This window comes from Alosa sapidissima, chromosome 20, assembly GCF_018492685.1.
Source record: "Alosa sapidissima isolate fAloSap1 chromosome 20, fAloSap1.pri, whole genome shotgun sequence".
NCBI lineage: Eukaryota > Metazoa > Chordata > Actinopteri > Clupeiformes > Clupeidae > Alosa > Alosa sapidissima.
In genome coordinates, this window is record NC_055976.1 from 29441688 (window position 1) to 29464662 (window position 22975).

Sequence of the window (22975 nt, forward strand, 5' to 3'; positions counted from 1 at the left end):
ATTCATTAAGATGGCTCTGGAAAGTTAGTAGCTTCCCAGACAAGATTCATATTCATCAGTTGTTTGGCTGTGGAATGGGGGAAATCACCTCACTGTGTACTCACTGTGTGCTGAGTGTGTTTCACTAATTCACTGATTGGGATAAATGCAGAGACCAAATTTCCCTCACGGGATCAAAAGAGTATATATACTTATACGTAGAAAGTGACAGTGTATGGCAAAAAAGAGTGCGTCCAAATTCACCCATTCTTTGCTGAACTACTCGACACATGACAAACCATATATTAGAATAAACAGCAGACCTTACCGAACACAAAGGTGTAAAGCATTCCCCTGTACAGTTAGCCATTCCAGAATAATCCGGTTTTAAATTTGCAGCAATGTCTATATGAATGTCTCCAACTTTGGGGTTTAGGTTTCACAATGTTCAATACATGATTTTATAACAGGCCAAATACCAAATAAATGTTACAAATATCACCTAGATACAGTATCTGTAAACATTAAAATCAGAGGATATACAGATAGGACAGACGCTCATGGGTTCATGCTTTGTTTTATCGCTGGATTTTAGGATAGCCTATTATGGCAACCGATTGCATACCGAGTTACAGTCAACTCTAGCAGGCGTTAAATGACTGGAGACTTTGTTAATTTAAAGATTGTCATAATGTGCTGTCTCTGCTATTGCTGCTTTTGATCAGTCAGATTTGCAATCTCCTGTGGTGGGCTGGACATAATGTAGTGTCATCAAAACACCCGCCCAGATTCGCCCTTTTCTGGTTTGTTTTGGATGAACTAGAGTGGTGGACATCGAAATTTTGACGATTGGTCCTGTCTCAACTTTTCTGACTCGTTTTGAATCGCCTTTGACTTCTCAGGGTGGCAAAACAACCACCAAACATGTCCTAAAACAACCCTTAACGTTCGTTTTCAAAACTGTGCAACTCACCGAGTGGTTAGTGGTGTCCGTTGATGTTCCAAAACAAGTAGCGTAGCGAAATACAGTTTCTGTCGTCTTTTATTTGGCATTTTGTAAAATCCCATTGATTTCTGTTGGAAGACTCTGTTGGAAGACTCAGTAATATCAACGCATGTTGATATTAATATCAACGCATGTTGATATTACTGCGCCACCGTCTATGCTTCAGGTTCAAATACGAATCATACATTGCGCCGATATATTTGCTTTTAATAGTCAACGAACTCCACTAACCACTCGGTGAGTTGCACAGTTTTGGGTTGTTTTAGGACATGTTTGAGTAGCCTACTACAGTATGCCCATTGCCAGCCACCCTGAGAAGTCAAAGACGATTCAAAACGAGTCAGAAAAGTCGAGACCGGACCAATCGTCAAAATTTCGGTGTCCACCACTCTAGTTCATCCAAAACAAACCAGAAAAGGGCCTTAAAGTGCTAAAAACCAGAATTTTCCTTTAACGCATTAACACTTCTTCCCGCCGTCCCGCCTCAGTCTATGTGAAAAGGACAGGCGTTCCGCGATTCTGGTACATAAAATGGCGGGGATTTTGGCAGTGTGAAAGGGCTCTGTGTGTGTGAGAGAGAGTCAGGGTCTTGTCAGAGATTCAAAAGGAATCTCTCTAGTATGCTGTAACTCTGAGTATAATCTGCTGTTTTTTGTTTTTTTTAAATAGTAAAAAAGTAACTTTGAAAAATCAGTTAGCCAATTGTTTAGTCTTAATGGGGAATTCATTGGTCACTTAGAATGGAGAGACTCTCTTTACACTTGGAAAGGTTTTATGGCCAATGTCTTACACTCATAACATGAACTTTTCTGCTGTTTAATTTTCACCAATAGTAAAATAAAGTGATACAGTGTAATAAGACATGTTATAATACAATAGACTCTGTGCATATGTGATATGCATACAACAGCATAGCGTGCTTTAGATAAAGGATTTACATCACAGATGACGACTCGCAAAAACATCAGAGGTATTCGGTGTTGAGTTGAACACGTTTCCACGATTTCTATCAGTTGACGCTTTTTTATATATATTTAAAAGTCCCAGCCAGCGCCAAAGGTTGATTTGAAGAACACCCGTGATGTCACATCCTGTTTATCGGCTGTGTATTCTGGCACGCCGGTGCTTCTTACGCTCCACCTCGCAGCGGACGAACACCTTCTGCTCCGCCGGCTGGATGTGGACTCCGTCCTCCGTCTGAGCGCAGAACCACGTCCTGTGGGAGAGCGGAGATTACGGAGACGTTTAGCCCACATCTCATATCACACACACACATCTCATATTACACACACACACACACATCTCATATCACACACACACACACACACATCTCATATTAGTCACACACACACACACACACACACACATCTCATATTACACACACACACACACACACACACACACACACACACATCTCATATTAGTCACACACACACACACACACATCTCATATTACACACACACACACACACACACACACACACATCTCATATTAGTCACACACACACACACACACATCTCATATTACACACACACACACACATCTCATATTACACACACACACACACACACACACACACACACACACACACATCTCATATCACACACACACACAAATCTCATATTAGTCACACACACACACACACATCTCATATTACACACACACACACATACATCTCATATCACACACACACACACCTCATATTAGTCACACACACACACACACATCTCATATTACACACACACACACACACATCTCATATTACACACACACACACACACACACACATACATCTCATATCACACACACACACACCTCATATTAGTCACACACACACACACACATCTCATATTACACACACACACACACACATCTCATATTACACACACACACACACACACACATCTCATATTAGTCACACACACACACACACATCTCATATTACTCACAAACACACACACACACACATCTCATATTACTCACACACACACACACACACATCTCATATTACTCACACACACACACACACATCTCATATTACTCACACACACACACACACACACATCTCGTATTACTCACACACACACACACACACATATATTACTCACACATCTCATATTACTCACACACACACATCTCATATTACTCACACACACACACACACACACACATCTCATATTACTCACACACACACTTATACACGCAAATACACACACGCACACATCTCATATTACTCACACACACACACACACACACACACATTTCATATTACTCACACACACACACACACATCTCATATTACTCACACACACACACACATCTCATATTACTCACACACACACACACACATCTCATATTACTCACACACACACACACATCTCATATTACTCACACACACACACATCTCATATTACTCACACACACACACACACATCTCATATTACTCTCACACACACACATCTCATATTACTCACACACACACACACATCTCATATTACTCACACACACACACACACACATCTCATATTACTCACACACACACACATAACATCTCATATTACTCACACACACACACACTTATACACACACATCTCATATTACTCACACACACACACACACACACATCTCATATTACTCACACACACACACACACACACTTATACACGCAAATACACACACACACACTTATACACGCATGCACACACAAATACACACACGCACACTTATACACGCATGCACACACACACACTCACACAGTTTGTTATTAAAGACATTCCTACATCTGAGATATAAACTGAGCCATTGCTACAGATGATCCCAGTCCTGAGTGCAGAGCAGATTCCCCACACAAGGGATAACGCACTACTGCTCTGCCACCACTAGAGGGGGTGAACGCATAATGAATAAGATGACTGCCGCTTAGGCGTTGACTGATGGTGCAAACTGAAATGATGTGAGCTCTACTGGAAACACTACTATTGCTTGTGATTGTATTATCTGAGGAAACATTCAATTGGAGCAACCATTTAGGTCAGATACGTAGTAGTAGTGGTACTTTTATGACCAGATGTGCTCAGACTTATATGAGAATGTGCCCATTGTGCACCTCCGGATGACTGATTAGAGATGGGTATGGATTTACACTTCAGCTTTTTTAGGCTGTTGTGCTTATTATCTCTACTGTGATCCCTTTGTACAGAGAGGCTAATGTCGTGATAGAGGGATGAGCAGGCACTGAGGCGTTTGCACTGCCACAGTGCTGCACCAGCACGCACACACACTCTCACACACACACACACACACACACACACACACACACACACACACTACTCACACACACACAGCCTTGAGCCACCTGAGGGCTTTCCCGCTCGCACGCTCGCTCTCCCGGATCCGCCTCGGTATCAGGGCCACTGTGACAGGGGCGTGAAGTCACCCTTGAGGCGGTGAGAGCCGCTCCGGGCCACCGTGGCTGTGAGTGTATGTGCGTCCTAGAAACCCTCTCCCGTGACCATAAACGCTTTCTTTTGCATTTGGCTCCAGCTTCCATCCCATTACATAACTAATGCAGTCAGCATGGCATGCGTGTTACAGGCCAGTGTAGTGGAAACGCTGTTGCGTAATATCAGTGTCTGGGGGAATCAGAACCTCCCCGCGGTTCTCCCTCCCTGCGGTTCTGTGACCTATTGGCCTGCTCCACACACCTCCTCATCTCACAAGCCCCTCTTTTCTCCCCCTGCCACTGTCAATGTTACTGTTTAGATTCTTACCCAGAAGGACTTAAGAGAAGCTCTGTGGGATAACAAGGCTATCCACAGGGTCAGTCCCCCAGGAGCGACTGGTGTGTAAGTGACTTGCTCAGGGGCACGGCGGTGGCAGACCCACAAATCAGATTTACGACTCTCTAAAAGGCCAGATACCGAACTGCAAGGCTCCCGCAGCACGATGTGGGAAAAGGCAAAAACTCTCAGGCCTCTCTCACCCTGAAGAAGGCTGTCGCGCCGCGACGCACGGGCTGCTCCTCCCTTTTAAACTGTCTATTATGATATAGCCAGTTAAGTAAAGGCTTTTTAAATATTTTTGAAGAAGAGTGCCTTGGATTTCCCTGTTTCCTACTCTCTCAAGCCTGTTGGCTTGTGCCAGGCAGCTCTGTGTGAAACCTCCTTCCTTCACGCTTGTTATGTATTTTCTGTGTCACCGATGCTTTGGTGTGCTTCTCTAAATCTCGTACGACATGGTAACTCACACTGTACATTTCCCATCATTCGCAATTACAGTGCTCACACTGCACACTCGACCTGCTCACATTGCCAAACGGCTGACAGAAAAATCTGATATGCCAGAAATTGAGAACATTGATTGTTACATCCTCTAAGCGGGCAATGTGAGTCTGCTCAAACGACACGACAAATCAAATTTGGAATTCGGCTCGATTCTAAAGTGTGTTGGTCCGACGGAGTCGGTCGGGGCTAACTAGAGACAAACTCATACAGTGTCTGCTCAGCTTCATGGGAAAGAGGGACACCTACTTCTCCTGGGTCTCGCCGGACTTGACGCGGATCTTTCCAACGGTGAGCTTGGGCCCTCGGGCGTCTTGGCCCCAGGGGACGAAGGTCTGCATGCGGTTCCACACGTTGGTCCACACAGGGCTGCCCTCCCAGTGGAACTTCAGCATCATCAGCTCCCCGATGTCCGTGTCCAGCGTGATGAGGAACGAGTAGGTCTTATTCCCAGAGATCTCCTCGATGCTGAAACACACACACACACACACACACACACACTGGGTCAAGAGTTTTTACTTGTGATTCACCTCATATAGGCCAACCATTATGTAATTATGATATATTATCACACATGGCTCGTGGTAATTAGATATTACACTTTTGCCATAGAAGTGTGTGTGTGTGTGTGTGTCTTCATATTCATACCTGTTATTTTTATACACACATAATACCAAGTGGCATATTTAATTTGACAGTTGACCTTTCTGTCCTCTCTCTTCCTCTCTGTGAGTGTGTGTGTGTGTGTGTCTTTATATAATGTACAGTGCATATCCACACACAGGCATTGGGTTTTACACGCAAAACCTCTTTGAAAAGTGGCCCAGTGGCTCTGTGCCAGGGACAGTAGGACTCTTGTGAAGGCAGCCATGTTATTGCATGTGAGCGAGGGGGAAGGCTCAGTGTGGAGTTGTTCCTGTGTGTGTGTGTGTGTGTGTGTGTGTGTGTGCGTGTGTGTGTGTGGTGATGTGTATGAAATCCCTGTGAGTGTGTCATTTCAGTTGTGTGTGCATATGTGTGTAACCCTTCTGTGTGTGTGTGTGTGTGTGTGCAAGAGAGAGAGAGTAGTTAGGATTCTATTTTTATAACCACAGCACGCTTCATTTCTCAGGAGCACAACCACATGCAGCCCTGCGCTGTGTTCTCCCATAGAGGAGAGAGGAGCACTGCTGCTGGTCTCACACACACACACACACACGCATGCACGCGCACACACACACACACACACACACGCACACACACACACACACGCATGCACGCGCACACACACACACGCACGCGCACACACACACGCATGCACGCGCACACACACACGCACACGCACACACACCCCAGCCACTGTGAGCACTGGGAGAATTGTGTGTTTGTGTGTGTGTGCGAGAGCTTTTGTGTTTGTGTTATGGTTGTGTGTATGTGTGATGTTTGTCTGCACGTGGATGCATGTGCCTGGGTGAGTGCCTCTATATACAGTATGTATGTCTGTGGGTATATATATGTGGATGGGTGAGTGCCTCTATATACAGTATGTATGTCTGTGGGTATATATATGTGGATGCATGTGCCTGGGTGAGTGCCTCTATATACAGTATGTATGTCTGTGGGTATATATATGTGGATGCATGTGCCTGGGTGAGTGCCTCTATATACAGTATGTATGTCTGTGGGTATATATATGTGCCTGGGTGAGTGCCTCTATATACAGTATGTATGTCTGTGGGTATATATATGTGGATGGGTGAGTGCCTCTATATACAGTATGTATGTCTGTGGGTATATATATGTGGATGGGTGAGTGCCTCTATATACAGTATGTATGTCTGTGGGTATATATATGTGGATGGGTGAGTGCCTCTATATACAGTATGTATGTCTGTGGGTATATATATGTGGATGGGTATTTCTTTTTGTCTCTAGGGGTCATAACCCCAGATGGCAAGTGTGCTCATCACTCTGCCAGCAGTTGTAAATGGGTTATGTTTCTTTCTCTCATCTTTTATTCCTCTCTCTCTCTCTCCTCCCCCACTATCTTTCTCCATCCTGTATGAGTGTGCATATGCACACACACACACACACACACACACACACATCCACACACACACATCCATTCTTAATGCCTTAGGCTCCAATTGTGTGGAGACAATGTGTTGTTCTTGTGATTTGTAGCATTGCTCCGTTGTATTTTTATCCAGTTGGAGTGTGTGATGTGCTCGTGATGTGCTTGTGATGGGTGTGTGTGTGTGTGTGTGTGTGTGTGTGTGTGTTCTCCCCCATCACTGCATGGCGCACGTGAAGGTTCTCCCCCTGTGTCAACTACACTCTCTCAAAACATTACTTGGCTTGCGCAACACTGACTGCTGAGTCTGTTTAGAATGTGACGAGACAAGGCGTTAGATAGTTCTTTCAACCGTATGTGCATGTGCGTGTGTGTGTGTGTGTGTGTGTGTGTGTGTGTGTGTGTGTGTGTGTTGGACATGTCCTAAGCTTGCCTATGTCGCTCTATCTTTGGAGGGTGTATGAGAAAGCATGTATGATGGCATTTGTGAAAATATGTGTAGGAAGCATGCTTGATTGCATCTGTGTGTGTGTGTATGTGTGTGTGTGTTTGTTCACATCCGATTAATTGCGTTTGCGAGCATATGTGTAGTTGCAATTAGATAATGTGAGAGGTCTGTGTGGGTGTGTGTACGTGCACATGCATGTATGCATGATTTTGTATCTATATGTGTACACAACCGTGTGTGTGTGTGTGTGTCAGTGCTAACACAACTCACAAGTTGATGGACTGCTGTTCACTGTCCCCTTTAGTTCCTACGAGTTTGATGGTGAGTGAGGGGTCTGTGGTCTCGATCTGGCTGATGAACTGGATACGGAACTGGTAGTGGTACACTAGAACACATACGGAACAACGGTAGAGTCACACTCATGTATTACCTAATTCAGGAATGGCTCTGGCAGGGTTATTCCCTAGGCCTGGCCCTGATCTGGCCCTGATCTGGCTCTGAACTGACCCAGATATGACTGTTTCAGGTGAACTCTTACGGGTCACACCGGGCACACAGATGAAGAGTTCCATTTGTGGAGCGCAAAAGTCATTTTAGAAGACTAATTTGTCTGGTCTAATTTTATCAAATGTACGCACCTAGTGTAGCCAGTTCTATTAGTTATAGTGGAAGTTAATTGTTTCAGCATATACTTTACAAACAGAACGCTTCAGTTGCCCACCCAGTGTAACCAGAGACTTTCTAATGAGGAGAGGTGAGATGAGGAGACACAGCACTGAAGAAATCCTCCTTAGAAATGCATGGGGTTAGTTTGACTACACATATCCCGCCCCTTCCACGGCAAAAAAGTCGACATGTGATTGTGAATACATGGTGGCAATCATGTGGTGTGTTGTGAATATATCGTGCCAATCATGTGTTGTGATCTTGCCGCTGGAGCAATGTTGGTGTCGTGAAGCACAGGCCCATTTCTGCCGAAATAGATGCCCGATAAGTGCCCAAAAAGCATTGCAATATGGTCGCCGAGTGGAGGGACTTGCCTAAAAGGACTTTGCTGTAACCTCGCTGTTAGATTTGGGCTTCTGTTTATATGATAACTGGGTGGGTGTCTTCTTGTTATGGGTAGAGGGTTGGATTTGGGCTTCTGTTTATAGGATATCTGGGTGGGTGTCTTCTTGTTATGGGTAGAGGGTTGGATTTGGGCTTCTGTTTATAGGATAACTGGGAGGGTGAATTCTTGTTATGGGTAGAGGGTTGGATTTGGATTCTTACGTTTGTAGGGCATCTGTGAGCGAGTCTTAAGGAAGAGCTTCTTGCTGGTGGCAGTGCGAACCCTCTTGATGTCGTAGCCCAGCTTGTTGCAGCGGTTCTTACGGCAGTCCAGACACAAACCATTCTCAAACGCACTGTCGTCGCGGCAACGGTAGGCCATGCTCTGCTTGTCTTTGTTGAGCAGAGAGTCGATGAACAGGTGGACGGAACGTTCATGGGCACACTTTACAGTCTGCTCGAACCCTGGACACACACACACACACACACACACACATAAAACAACATTTGTTTAATACAAATATTGCTTGTATAATATCAGAGATTCAGGTCAGGAAGGGTAGCACCAGAGAGGGTTAAAGCGGAGCTAGTAATTAAGGATCTTTGGTAGCACTCTTTCCTGTGGTGTGTCATATGGAAGTCAACACACACACACACACACACACACACACACACACATAAACAGAAAACAACAATAATTTCAGAAAAGCCACTGTGACTTTGATAACAGAGACAGGGATGATACAGAGTGATGCTGTGGAAGTCCCGTGGGAATATCTCTGTCCCAGCTCTGGCCATCTCAAGCTGAACACATACGAGTGAGGAGTAAGGATGAGTGATTACGACTATGCCTACTGTATGTGCGACTATGACTGTAACGCATATTTATATACACGACTATGACTGTAAATCATAGTGTCATACACGACTATGAATGTAAATTATATTTATATACACAACTATGAATGTAAAGCATATTTAAATATACAACTATGACTGTAAAGCATATTTATATACACAACTATGACTGTAAATTCTATTTATATACACGACTATGAATGTAAATTCTATTTATACACACGACTATGAATGTAAATCATATTTATGTAAATAGGGTAGACAGTGCCCACTTAGTGTGCATATGCAAATTCATTATTAATTAATAACTTATTTAATTATCACAGTGTATAACGATATAAGGATGCACATGCCCGTCATCTTGTGTCATAATAATCGCTCATTAACTTATATTATATTATTATATAATAATAATATAATTACTATTACTAATACTATAATTACTAATACTACTATATTATTATAATCACTGAATAAAGGGGGTGGGGTGGGGGGTGATGAAGAGGGTGAGCCCTGGATGATTTGTCTTTAAAGCTTGTGCTGATCTCCATCATGCTTTGAGCTTGTCCTCAGTGGATCTGGAGCCCAGGCATAAGCTATTTCCCCAGTCATTTCATTGTCATATAGAACGTATACAATACGTTTTGTTTTGGTTTTCATTATAGGATGCTGTCTAAGATAAGCGTTGTTTTCCTCTGCAGCACTTGAAAGTCATCTATATTTACCTTTATCCTATCAATGCCTTTATATCTCCGGTTAACTGTCTTTTAAACTGCATTTACTCTGTCTTGAAGTCTCCCAGAGAGAGCGAGAGAGAGAGAGAGAGAGAGGGAGAGAGCTCTGATAGATGTGTGTAAATAAACTCCAGACACGCTCCAGACCAGGAAAGGATTCATAAGGGAACCAAGTGACACATTAGTGTCTCATATATTCCTGACGTGCTGCCAGCTCTGACAGTTCTGTTTCATTGTGTGAGGATCTTCACAGGACAGGCCCACTGCCTCCAGGCGTAGAGGATTAAAGTAAGTGTGTGTGTGTTCGTGAGTGTGTATGTGTGAGTGTATGGAGGGGAGGGGGCTGTTATAATTAAGATGTAAGGTTGACAGATGGTGTGATGCAGTTGTGCATTTCATACAACACTCCCTATTTTAAAAAAAAGGAAAAAAAGAACAAGTCCATCTGTGGTGCTGCCTCGTCAGTGTGGAGCCTTCACTCATTATGTTCTGCAGCAGAATCACTGTGTTCCTCACTCATTATGGTCTGCAGCAGAATCACTGTGTTCCTCACTGATGACACTAATCCTTCATCCTGGGCCTGACAGGGTGAATGACGGACTTAGATTCACTATTCAGGGGAAGAATTTAATCTCACACACAATATATATGTGTGTGTGTGTGTGTGGTGGGATTGTTAAACATTTATGATGCTGCTCTAATGCTGGAGGTATGAATGTAATCAGTTATTCTCTGCTGGTTTTGCTTTAGTAAAAGCTGCTATCCAAAGCAGCTACTTATCCTGTAAGGGGTAATTATGATTATAGTCACTACATGTGCATTCTGGGAAATTGCAGGCTTTTCTGAGCAAAATGCTGGAGTCTAATTATTTTCTTATTTAGACCTTTGTAGTCCTAATGATCTGTGCACTATATTGGACTTTCAATGTTTTTCTCTTCCAGGTTACACTCTTCCGATCTAGTCATTTTCTGTACAGAATGAGGTGGGAACTACAATTCCCAGAATACCTTTCCCTACCTATCGACCTGATCGTGTTTCGTGTCGAGGTGGACAGTTGAAATTACGACCACGGGGGGTGTCTCGGTGAAATGTTGCGAGACAGCTGGGAGATTTCACACTTTTCAACTCGGAAAGTGTTACAGGAAAGCAGCATGAAAGGCTGTACTGGGCGAGATGGGAGTAGAGGTTGTCTTAACCATGAGAGCGTACTGGGTGAGGTGGGAACTACAGAACTACAATTCCCAGAATACCTTTCCCTACCTACCAACCCAGTCCTATGTCTTACCCATGAGGCCGTACTGAGTGAGGTGGGCGTAGAGGTTGGTGACGTGCAGATGACAGCCTGGCTGGAAGGCTCCCCCGTTGGGGTAGAAGTCGAAGTGTGCCACGGGCTGCTTGATGCCCACACTCAGACCCATGCGCTCCTGCGTGAAGGTGTGGATGGCGTCCACGAAGCGGGCATCGTCCGGGGACAAGCGGTCAGTCGAGGACATACCCTCAAACAGGGGGCCTGCAGGGTCCAGACCTGGATACACACACACACACACACACACACACACACACACACACACACACATGAACAGCATGCACATACATGAACAGCATGCACATACACACACAAGATACTTCAACATTCACACTGAGGCTCTTTGTAGCACTACAGTACAAGTACATGCTCATGTGCCCATATAATCAATGTTGATTGTCCATATTTACTGGACTGTTAAGGATGACTACTGTTCAAGCATGATTGGATAGGATGATGAGAATGATTGTGCCTTTCCCATGACAAAAAGATGAGCTGTGCATTAAGCTCTGTGTAATGTTTTATGTATGCTGTTGCACACAGCTGTTGCACAGGTGCTGTTAGTTCTTACCTGTGATGCGTCCGACCTCTATGGAGTCTCCCAGGTAACTCCCAGCGAACCCCGAGATGTGTGCGCCCAGGCTGTAGCCAATCAGGTGCACCTTACTGGCAGGGTACTGCAGGAAGTCCTGTCAGGGCCAGCCAAACTCATCTGTAAGTGGATAACTCCTAGCCTACAAGAGATCTATTGTATCTAGATTGTATTTTATAGATTATTGTTTTTATATAACAATGTCTATTGTTAGTGCATCGGAAGTAATCTTTCTCAGGCCCACTGTGGCCCGTCTCTATGGTCTTTATGTGGAATCATAGTAGGTCATCGGCAGATTGTGCCTCTGGGTAAGTGTGTTCTTTTATGAGTGATGTGCACAACACATCACATGGCCTTGTGTGAAAATCACACAAACTGAGCAGTCCCTTAGACCCAGACCATCTGCCCTTTCAAATGCATGGCTACACACACACACACACACACACACACACACACACAGATATACACATTCTCTCTCTCTCACACACACACACACACACACACACATTCCAATCTTAAAATCCCATGTGAAGGATATCCACTGCATGAATTTAGTGAGGAAATTGAAAACTGTATTCCATCATTAGCACCTCCTCTACTACTCTAGCACTCTTCATTATTCATTGTGAATCAGAACTGCTTAAGAATCAGAACTGCTTAAGAATCAGAACTGCTTGTGAATCAGAACTGCTTAAGAATCAGAACTGCTTAAGAATCAGAACTGCTTGTGAATCACAACTGCTTAATTATGTTTAATGACTGTATAAAGAAAATATTAAGTAGACTTGTGCATGGGGTCAGTCAAGGCTGGAAAGTTAGATACACACCACCTGTGTATGTGTGTGTGTGTGTGTGTGTGTGTGTGTGTGTTTGTGTGTCTGTGTGTGTGTGTGTGTGTGTGTGTGTCTGTGTGTGTGTCTGTGTGTGTGTTTGTGTGTGTATGTTTCCATCTCACCTGTAGCCAGCGCAGCAGGTGAGCGATGTCCTGCCCCACCACCCTGGTGTTGGTGGCTGCGACTGGGTAATGCTGGTGGGCCAGGGGCAGCCAATCAGTGATGACCACGTTGACGTCTCGGAGCGATGTCTTCAGCGCAGTGGCCAGTTTGGTCACCCAGATCTCCATCATACCGTCCACCTGCAGAGGCGACAGAAACACTGTTAATATCAGGATGGTGGTGGTCAAGAGGCGACAGAAACACTGTTGATATCAGAAACACTGTTAATATCAGAATGGTGGTGGTCAAGAGCCGACAGAAACACATTTGATATCAGGATGGTGGTGGTCAAGAGGCGACAGAAACACTGTTAATATCAGAAACACTGTTAATATCAGGATGGTGGTGGTCAAGAGGCGACAGAAACAGGATGGTGGTGGTCAAGAGGCAACAAAAAACACTGTTAATATCAGGATGGTGGTGGTCAAGCGGCTAGGGCTTTGGGATATGGGCTTCCAAATGACACTCCAATAGGCTGTGAGTTTGACCTTAGGGGTCACTGCCTCCATTGGGCCCCAGAGCAAAACACTTAGGCTAAGTCCACCCTTGGTCTGCTACGCTTTAATATGGATTTCCATTCCGTCGACAAAAAACATTTAAGTTTCAAAGCGCGCCCACATTATAACCATTGATATGCAAATCACACGACCATTCACCTGCCAGAGGTTGCTACTGCAGGACTGTGTGTAGTTAGCTCACTCTAACAGGTTGCTATAGCAGAACTGTGTGTAGTTAGCTCACTGTAACAGGTTGCTATAACAGGACTGTGTGTAGTTTCACTGTAACAGCAGGACTGTGTGTAGTTAGCTCACTCTAACAGGTTGCTATAGCAGAACTGTGTGTAGTTAGCTCACTGTAACAGGTTGCTATAGCAGGACTGTGTGTAGTTTCACTGTAACAGCAGGACTGTGTGTAGTTAGCTCACTCTAACAGGTTGCTATAGCAGAACAGTGTGTAGTTAGCTCACTGTAACAGGTTGCTATAGCAGGACTGTGTGTAGTTAGCTCACTGTAACAGCAGGACTGTGTGTAGTTAGCTCACTGTAACAGGTTGCTATAGGACTGTGTGTAGTTAGCTCACTGTAACAGGTTGCTATAGCAGGACTGTGTGTAGTTAGCTCACTGTAACAGGTTGCTATAGCAGGACTGTGTGTAGTTAGCTCACTGTAACAGGTTGCTACTGCAGGAATGTGTGTAGTTAGCTTACTGTAACAGCAGGACTGTGTGTAGTTAGCTCACTGTAACAGGTTGCTATAGCAGGACTGTGTGTAGTTAGCTCACTGTAACAGGTTGCTACAGGACTGTGTGTAGTTAGCTCACTGTAACAGGTTGCTACTGCAGGACTGTGTGTAGTTAGCTCACTGCAACAGGTTGCTACTGCAGGACTGTGTGTAGTTAGCTCACTGTAACAGGTTGCTATGCAGAGCAGCAAATGAATGGCAAAATAATGTGTCAGTGTGAATGTCAGTGGATCGCAGAACTAGAGCGAGTACACTCATTGCTGGTCATTGCTCATTGCAGTGCTGGTCATTGTGCGGACCCAGTGTAAAGCCACCCTATTGACATTGCTTAGTCAAGTTATTCTTGTGGCTTTGAGTGAGTTAAGTGAAGTTGAACGTTTCGTGTGAAGTTTATGTCATAACACACTGACGTAACTTTACTCACTCAAAGCCACCAGACAGCTGCTGTTGAGAGTGATCATGTTTTTTGTTTTGCACCCCTGCTTGTCATGCAGAGCGTGTGAAAGAAGCACAGTTTTGTTTTCCAGTGGACAGTATTGATCTCGTTCCTGTGCCTTATCTCTCTTGCTGTAGTCAAACAGTGATAGCGAATGTGCTTCGCAGAAAACTGCTTTCCCTGGACTTTGCGGTTTGGCGGGGGAGTGTTCTCAGCATGTCCTGTTCTCTGGAGTGCCCCGTTGGCCGTCTCCATAAGTCAACGGCCTGGTCTCTGCAGACATGCTGGATTACACAACCCCATTTCATAACCGCACCTTGCCGAGATTGGGAGGTACATCTTCTGTGTATGGGCAGCCATACAGCCGAAACACACACGCACACACACACACACACAAACACAGATGCACACATAAAAACTGCATGGAAAAGTTCACAGAGGTTGAGAGACATAATATATCCCTAGACCTTTCAATCATTTTGATTGATTAATTGGTTGCTGTGTGCTTGCACTTTTCTCACTTGTTCCTGTGCACTCTCAGACTCAGACGTGTATGTGTATTAATATCTGGAGAGTCCTCCACTAAGGAGGCAGAGGACTAAGAGCTGAGCTTGTTTGGCTCTGGTCTGTCCAGGAGTCAGATGGGATGTAGTTGCTGGCAGTGTGCTGCACACACACACACACACACATACACACACCCATACACCCATGCACACACACAGTTGCTGGCAGTAATGCTGATACTTTTTAGGTTTAGGACACACACACACACACACACACACACACACACACACACACACATACAGTTGCTGGCAGTAGACAAATTCTTTAACAGCAGAAAGAGTAATTAAAGTATATAATATAAAAACACAACTAAGCAGTAAAGACAGTAGAACATAAAGAATATGCTAAATATACTAAAATATAAATTATACTAACACTTAATACAATATATAAAAATATACTAAAATACAAATTATACTAACTAACACTTAATCTAAATAAATTCTAAAAACAGTATCCACATTGTGGTGAATAATAAATCAGAGGCGCTTGCAATGACTGAGGCAGGGACTGAGCCTGTGATTCTCTGTGCATAGTAAGGTATGGTAAGGTGCTCTAAGGTGCTCTGTGTGAATGAGTGTCATGGTGGTAGTGCAATGGTGATAGCGGTCATGGTGATAGTGCAAATGAGTAAGTCAACAGTGCAACAATGCAGAAATAAAGTAAAGTAAAGTCTATATATCTATATAATTAACTATTTAAGAAAATGTATAAGTGTGGCCACAGTTCGGCTGTGGCATGGAGGGGGGGGTTATGCATATGTGCTAATGTGCTAATATAGCACGCAAACAGTGAGGCATAAAGACAGTGGTACAAGTGGCTAGAGGACAGACAGTACCAAACATGGAGGGGGTGAAGAGGCAGACAGACTATGCAGAGAAGTCTATCTCTCCTCTTCCCTTAAGTGAGGCATTGAACAGTTCAATGGCCCTGGGGACAAATTACTTTCTCAGTCAGTCAGTTGTGCAAGGCAGTGAGCGAAGTCTCCAGCTGGTTGTGTATCTGTTTGTGTGTTCTTAGTAATCCATCAATGCATGATGATCAAGGGGTGTGTGTGCGTGCGCGTGCATGCGTGTGTGTTTTCTTACCGACCAGCCGTGTGTGATGATGAGGAGCGGGTGTGTGCTGTTGAAGCCACAGGCTTCGAATGTGTGTGTCTGGAAGAGCTCCAGAACGCAGGTCTCCTCCATGTTGTCTCCTCCTGTGTAGAACCGGAACACCGACTTCGGCTCGTATGGCATCTTCATCCTCTGGCCTGGCTCCAGGTCTACACACACACACACACACACACACACACACACACAGAGGAGCTGAAGTCACCCATTATACCTATATAAAGTAGAGAGGGCTTTGGCTAGTTAGCATCACCCAGTTTCCTTTGCTTATTAATTAGAAATTATACACACGTCATATATACACTAATGCTTTGTCATCTCTTTGTCACCCCCTCTCCTAGCCTGTACCTGTGTGGATTTCAGTGACGTATAACTCATTTCTAAGCTAACACAGGTCAGAGAAAAACCCAGAACTTTCTCTTTCTGGACCTGACTTAATCACATCTTTGTTCATTGTTAACTGTAAATCAGTTTTCGATCTCAGTTTTTCAGTTCAAGTTGCTGAAACACATTGGGGTTTTTCCATTGGGTTCAGCACAGTCCATAGGTTAGCCGTTACACACAGCTTACAATGCAAGTCTGGCATTCCTGAAGATAAACCCATTTAGCCCAACCTGCTACAACACTAGCCAACACAACGCAGAGTCTAGCCCTGCTGTGTGAGGTTCTCGGTTCTCCGCCACACACACACACACTCACACACACACAGCAAACTTTTACATCAGCATGGCACCAACACCAACAAAAACAACAGTAGGGTTGTGTGTCTGCTTTGGTAAGGGATGTTCACACAGCATGAAAACTGAAGTAGTGCAGAGCACAGTGTAGTGACCAGTCAGACAGGCCCTATCTGCAGCATGACCAGTCAGACAGCCTCTATCTGCAGCATGACACAGTATAGTGACCAGTCAGACAGGCCCTATGTGCAGCGTGACCAGTCAGACAGGCCCTATGTGCAGCGTGACCAGTCAGACAGCACCCCCTGGGTTGGGATGAACTTAGAAACTGTAAAGTAGGTAAACCATATAGAACATAGAGTAGCCTAACTGTATAGAAATGCATATATGCTCCATAAAACTCTTTACACAAACTATTTTGCTATCTTTTTCCTGTCTGCTCTCTGTCTTATCCATGCTTCATAGTTTAGTAAGTAGGCCTCAGTAGCCCATCACATGTCCAAAGTGAAGGTGAACTCTACACTAAACTCTACAAGCTCTACTCTAAACTCTACAAACTCTACTCTAAACTCTGTAAGCTCTACTCTGAACTCTATCAACTCTACTCTAAACTCTATAAAGTCTACTCTAAACTCTGTAAACTCTACACTAAACTCAAACTCTACTCTAAACTCTGTAAACTCTACTCTAATAACTATAAAGTCTACTATAAACTCTGTAAACTCAAACTTTACTCTAAACTCTATGAACTCTATCTATGCAGCGAGCTCCTCTCTGTCTTGCACTAGGCACGCTCAGTACACGGATCATTATTTGTTGAGTAAGACCCTCATCCTGTGCATTCACAGCACATTCCCCTGGCTTGGCACCTCCTGAGTGTGGTATTGGCTGCTATCTGGCTTATTTTACACTGACCGCTGATGGCCCGCGCTGGTTGCACATTCTGGGCCGAGAGGATCACCAGCATGCTGCATGAGCACAGCTGCTGTTATGTTACCATCTCCACACACTGGACATTACAGATTCTTAGAATATTCAACTGAGGCTGCACCAACATGTTTCATTCTATGTGGGTGATAAAATGCTGTAGGCTAAGGTATTTGCTCTGGAAGCTAGACTGCCACCTCTATCTTTCACCAGTAAATTCGTTCATTCATTCAGTTCACTGTTTAGTCATTCATTCACTAGGCTAGGCTTAGTGATTGCACACACACACACACACACACACACACACACACACACACACACACACACACACACACACACACACACACACACACACACACACACACACACACACACACACACACACACACACACACACACGTGCCCTCTCTGCTTTAACGTCACACAGAATGAGGGGCAGCCGTGGCCTACTTGTTAGGACTTCGGGCTTGTAACCGAAGGGTTGCCGGTTCGATCCCTGATCCAGTAGGAAAAATGTGGACGGGGGAAGTGGTTGAGCTCTCCCATGCCCACATCCATTGAGCAAGGCACCTAACCCCTCACTGCTCCCCGAGCGCCGCTGTAGCAGGCAGCTCATTGCTCCGGGTTAGTGTGTGCTTCACCTCACTGTGTGTACACTGTGTGCTGTGTGTGTTTCACTAATTCACGGATTGGGATAAATGCAGAGACCAAATTTCCCTCACATGATCAAAAGAGTATATATACTTATACTTAGAATGATCATTCCATGTGTGTATTACAACAAGCAACTCGGCCTCTAACACTAATGCACATTCTCTATAGGAGATGCACAGTTTAGCATGGTGCAATCTCACAGCTTTACTCTGCAAGTTGTAGATTCTCATTAAAGATCTGCATTCTCCCACTATCTGGGCACCTCTCTGCCTCTGTAGATCCTGTTGCCAATCTACTCTGAAGGGAAGCTTGAGATCCAGTTGAGTTTCAGCTCCTAAAAGGATTAGATCAGTGGTCCCCAAACTTTTTCTTCCGAGGGCCAGCTCACTATGCCTGGCTCTAAGAGAGGGCCAGAGACTCGGAGTATATTAGTAACCATAAATAGCTTAGTACTGTGAACAACAGCAGTCTACCTTAGTTGAATATTCCATTCCATTTAATCATAGGCTGCAATTTAATACCATTGTTAGCAGTGTTTATATTGCAATAATGCCATATCAGTGTAAAATGTAGCTCAAATTAAATAATACTAATAAAGAAATAGCATTCCCAAAAGTATTAGCAGGGAGTCCCAAAAGTGTATGTTATTCAAAATGTGTGAACTCTGAACTCTGTGTCTTTGCATACACAGCTCAAGTTGTGAACAAGCAATATCCTACAAATAATTTGAAGTTCTCAAACTATGAGAGTTTTATAAAGTGCTGGCAAAAACATCTGAAATTACCACTTTCACTCACCTGATGAGAACTTTGTGAATTTGTATGAACATTTGAATGAGTGAATAAAAAATAGAAATAATTATCCCAGAAAGTCCCAGAAATATGACTTGAATAGAAGTTAGTTAGTTATTAACAATTAATTGATAAACTTGTAGAATACTTTAAGCACTGATGCAGTCAGCATAGGCCTCTTACATTGTTTGCAGGTAGGTAGGCCTACATTTCATTCCGTTTTCGATGGCAAACGCGAAACAGCGCCAAAACAACCACCAGTGGACAAAAAGAGTATTACATGTGTACTGTTAAGACTCGCCATAGAGAATGAATGGGGGAAATTACGGAGGTTATACTTTGACGATGTCGTACTGCCATGCGGGCCAGATGCTATATACCACGGACATGTTTTGGGGGGCCACCCAAAATGAGGTGGCGGGCCGTATCCGGCCCGCGGGCCGTAGTTTGGGGACCACTGGATTAGATTGACCGCTATAGTCTGACCTGCACCACTGTCCTTCTCTCCCAGAGCATTGCCAAGGCCAGAGCAGACCAGACACCTCTTGCTGTCTGTGTCACTGTGGCCGAACTCTCATCACCCTGCCCCTGTTCTGCCCTCACTGTCCTGCTCTGAAGTTGGACTGAGCTCTCTTCTGATTTCTAACAGCGAGGCCAGGGCTGCACTGTGCCAACCTGTGGGCAGCCCCCACCCCCCTGCTGTGCCCTGCAATACTGCAGGTACTGTACCCTTGATCACTTCAGATATCAGAAGGTGTGTGAACACTGGCCCTACAAATACCAACAAACCCCAACATTTTAAAGTTGCCCCTACAAATACCAACAAACCCCATCATTCTAAAGATGCCTTAACAAATACCAACAAACCCCAACATTCTAAAGATGCCTTAACAAATACCAACAAACCCCATCATTCTATAGACCCTTTCAAGAGAGTTCCATTATCAGCATCATAGTTGGCCCCACAAGGCTTCCGTTTTAACATTCCATATGTTATCTTAATGCAGAGGAAGTAGATTGGGGCCGAAATAGAACGTTCAAGCATTGTTTTTGTTTTTACTGTTGAAAGCATAGACTGCATATATAGAAGTATAGAATGGAATCTATATATACAGTCTATGGTTGAAAGGGTCTATAGTTGCCTTAACAAATGCCAACAAACCCCAACATTCTAAAGGTGGCCCAACAAACACTAACCAGAGCCTCTCTCTCTAGGGCAGCGGCAAGTGGCAAGCGTAACGCAATGCTCAGACCCTAATACGTTCTATCTTGTTCCTATGGTAACACAAACGCTTTGCCTTAACTGACAATTGAATACGCTCGCGTTGCTCTTTGAAAGTTGAACCAAGTTCAACGCTCAGCTTGCTCAACGCTAGTGTTAGGCCAACATTGCCACCGTTCCATTGGCAAACCATAGAGAACAATAGGAAACCTGCTGCTTGCCGCTGGCTAATGTGATCCCCGCCTAACAAACCCCAACATTCTAAAATTGCCCCAACAAACCCCAGCATTCTAAAGTTGCCCAACAAACAGCAACAAACTACAGTTCTAAAGTTCTAACACATTCTAACCTTGCTTAGACAATGTCCAACAAATGTCAACAAACCCCAACACTCTGCTTCAGGTTCACTTGACTGATAGCTCCCCCAGACCTGCTGTGGGAGCGCCATGCTCCAGGTAGCCCACACCCACCTGCTCTGTTTCCTCTCTCTCTCTTGGCGTCTCCCAGTTGAGACAGCACCAGCAGGCACGACAGCCCCATCAGCCTCATCCGCACGGTGGCCATGGCAACGCAGGTATGCCGCTGCTCCACTGAGTCCAGGTACGATCAGGTGAACAACTAATCCCAGTTTGTGTGTGTGTGTGTCAGGTGTCCCAGTACGTTTGTGTGTGTGTGTGTAAGAGTGAGTATGAGCACTTAAGTCTTAAGAGTGTGTGTGAGTATCCAGACGTTCCAGCGTGTGTGTGAGTGTGTGAATATATGGCAGTTCAGGTGTCCTGGACAGAGTAGAGGCAGGCTGGTTGTCAGGCTTTGAACTGGGAGAGGGAGGGAGCTTATAAAGGGGTGGGGGAACGTTGGGATGACCATGGGGTGAGCCTCTACAAGTGGGGAGAGGGAAGGAATGTGGGTGGGCCACAAGTGTGTGTTTGCATGACTCACTGAGAGTGTGTGTGTGTGTGTGTGTTTGCATGACTCACTGAGAGTGTGTGTGTGTGTGTGTTTGTGTGTGTGTGTGCAGTGATAGCAGAAAAGGGAGAGGGGCTCAGACTCATACTCTGATTGGTTGCTTATGGAAGCTGATTGTGAAAATGGGGAGAAATGATCAGCAATTTTATGTGTGTGTGTGAGAGAGAGAGATTAGATAATTAGGTGCATGTGCTTATGTGTAAGTTGAACATGAACATAATGTTCAACATAATGTAAGCACTATGTGTTTTATATATATATATATATATATATATATATATATATATATATATATATATATATATATATATATATATATATATATATATATATAGTGTGTTTCAAGTTTGTCTTTGTGTCTTTCTCCAGTCTACAGTGAGAGTCCCAGTGTGAGTATTGGCATTGACAGGAATGACAGCTCAGCTCCACAGAGTGTCGGGCCTTTGCACGCTCGGCCCCCTCTGGGCTTGAGCAGTTATCAGTGCTGCTGGCTGCTATCTAAATGACTGTGATCAAGGCCCAGTGCAGGGTAAACAGCACAGAGGCGTCGCACGCACACACACACACACACACACACACACACAGGACCACCGTCCCGCTCACTCAAAGACACCTCACACTGCCGCCTTTCATCTGCTGTGACCCAGTAGAAGCTCACCGCTGGAAGACGCATGTAGACATCATCGCCGGATAGCATATCGACAGCCATGAGCAAGCAATTCTGTGTGCACGTGTGTGCGTGCATTTGTGTGTGTGTGTGTGTGCGCGCGTGTGAGTGAACTACATACTGCATGTGGATAGTTCCCTAATCAGGCCATGCACTTTGTTTCACATGGCCTAAAACTATCATTATAAAAATATTATTATTTATGTTTTTTTTTATTATTCTTTTTTAATCTACATCTATTGAAAGATAAATAAAAATGTTTCATTGGAACTGGCGTTATGTATACAATGTTAAATGAGTGTTGGAGTGGACACCTGAAATAAATTTAGTTTCTTTCTTTTTTGTGTTGGACCATATATTTCTACCCTTATTTCATATTTCTATAACTACCTGCCAGTTCTATTAGAATTATGA

General features: G+C 44.3%; 1 protein-coding gene across 1 annotated transcript; it reads right to left on the reverse strand.

Moving 5' to 3' along the window:
* Nucleotides 1-1785: 1785 nt before the first annotated feature.
* On the reverse strand, nt 1786-21725 carry lipca (lipase, hepatic a). The gene is made up of 9 exons (XM_042073953.1): nt 21399-21725; nt 16631-16809; nt 13263-13442; nt 12287-12404; nt 11695-11934; nt 9040-9282; nt 8038-8152; nt 5516-5734; nt 1786-2201 (listed from the first exon to the last, which is right to left on the reverse strand). The coding sequence occupies exons 1-9, from the start codon at nt 21490-21492 to the stop codon at nt 2081-2083; spliced, it is 1509 nt and encodes a 502-aa protein (XP_041929887.1). The 5' UTR covers nt 21493-21725; the 3' UTR covers nt 1786-2080.
* Between the last annotated feature and the right edge of the window lie 1250 nt (nt 21726-22975).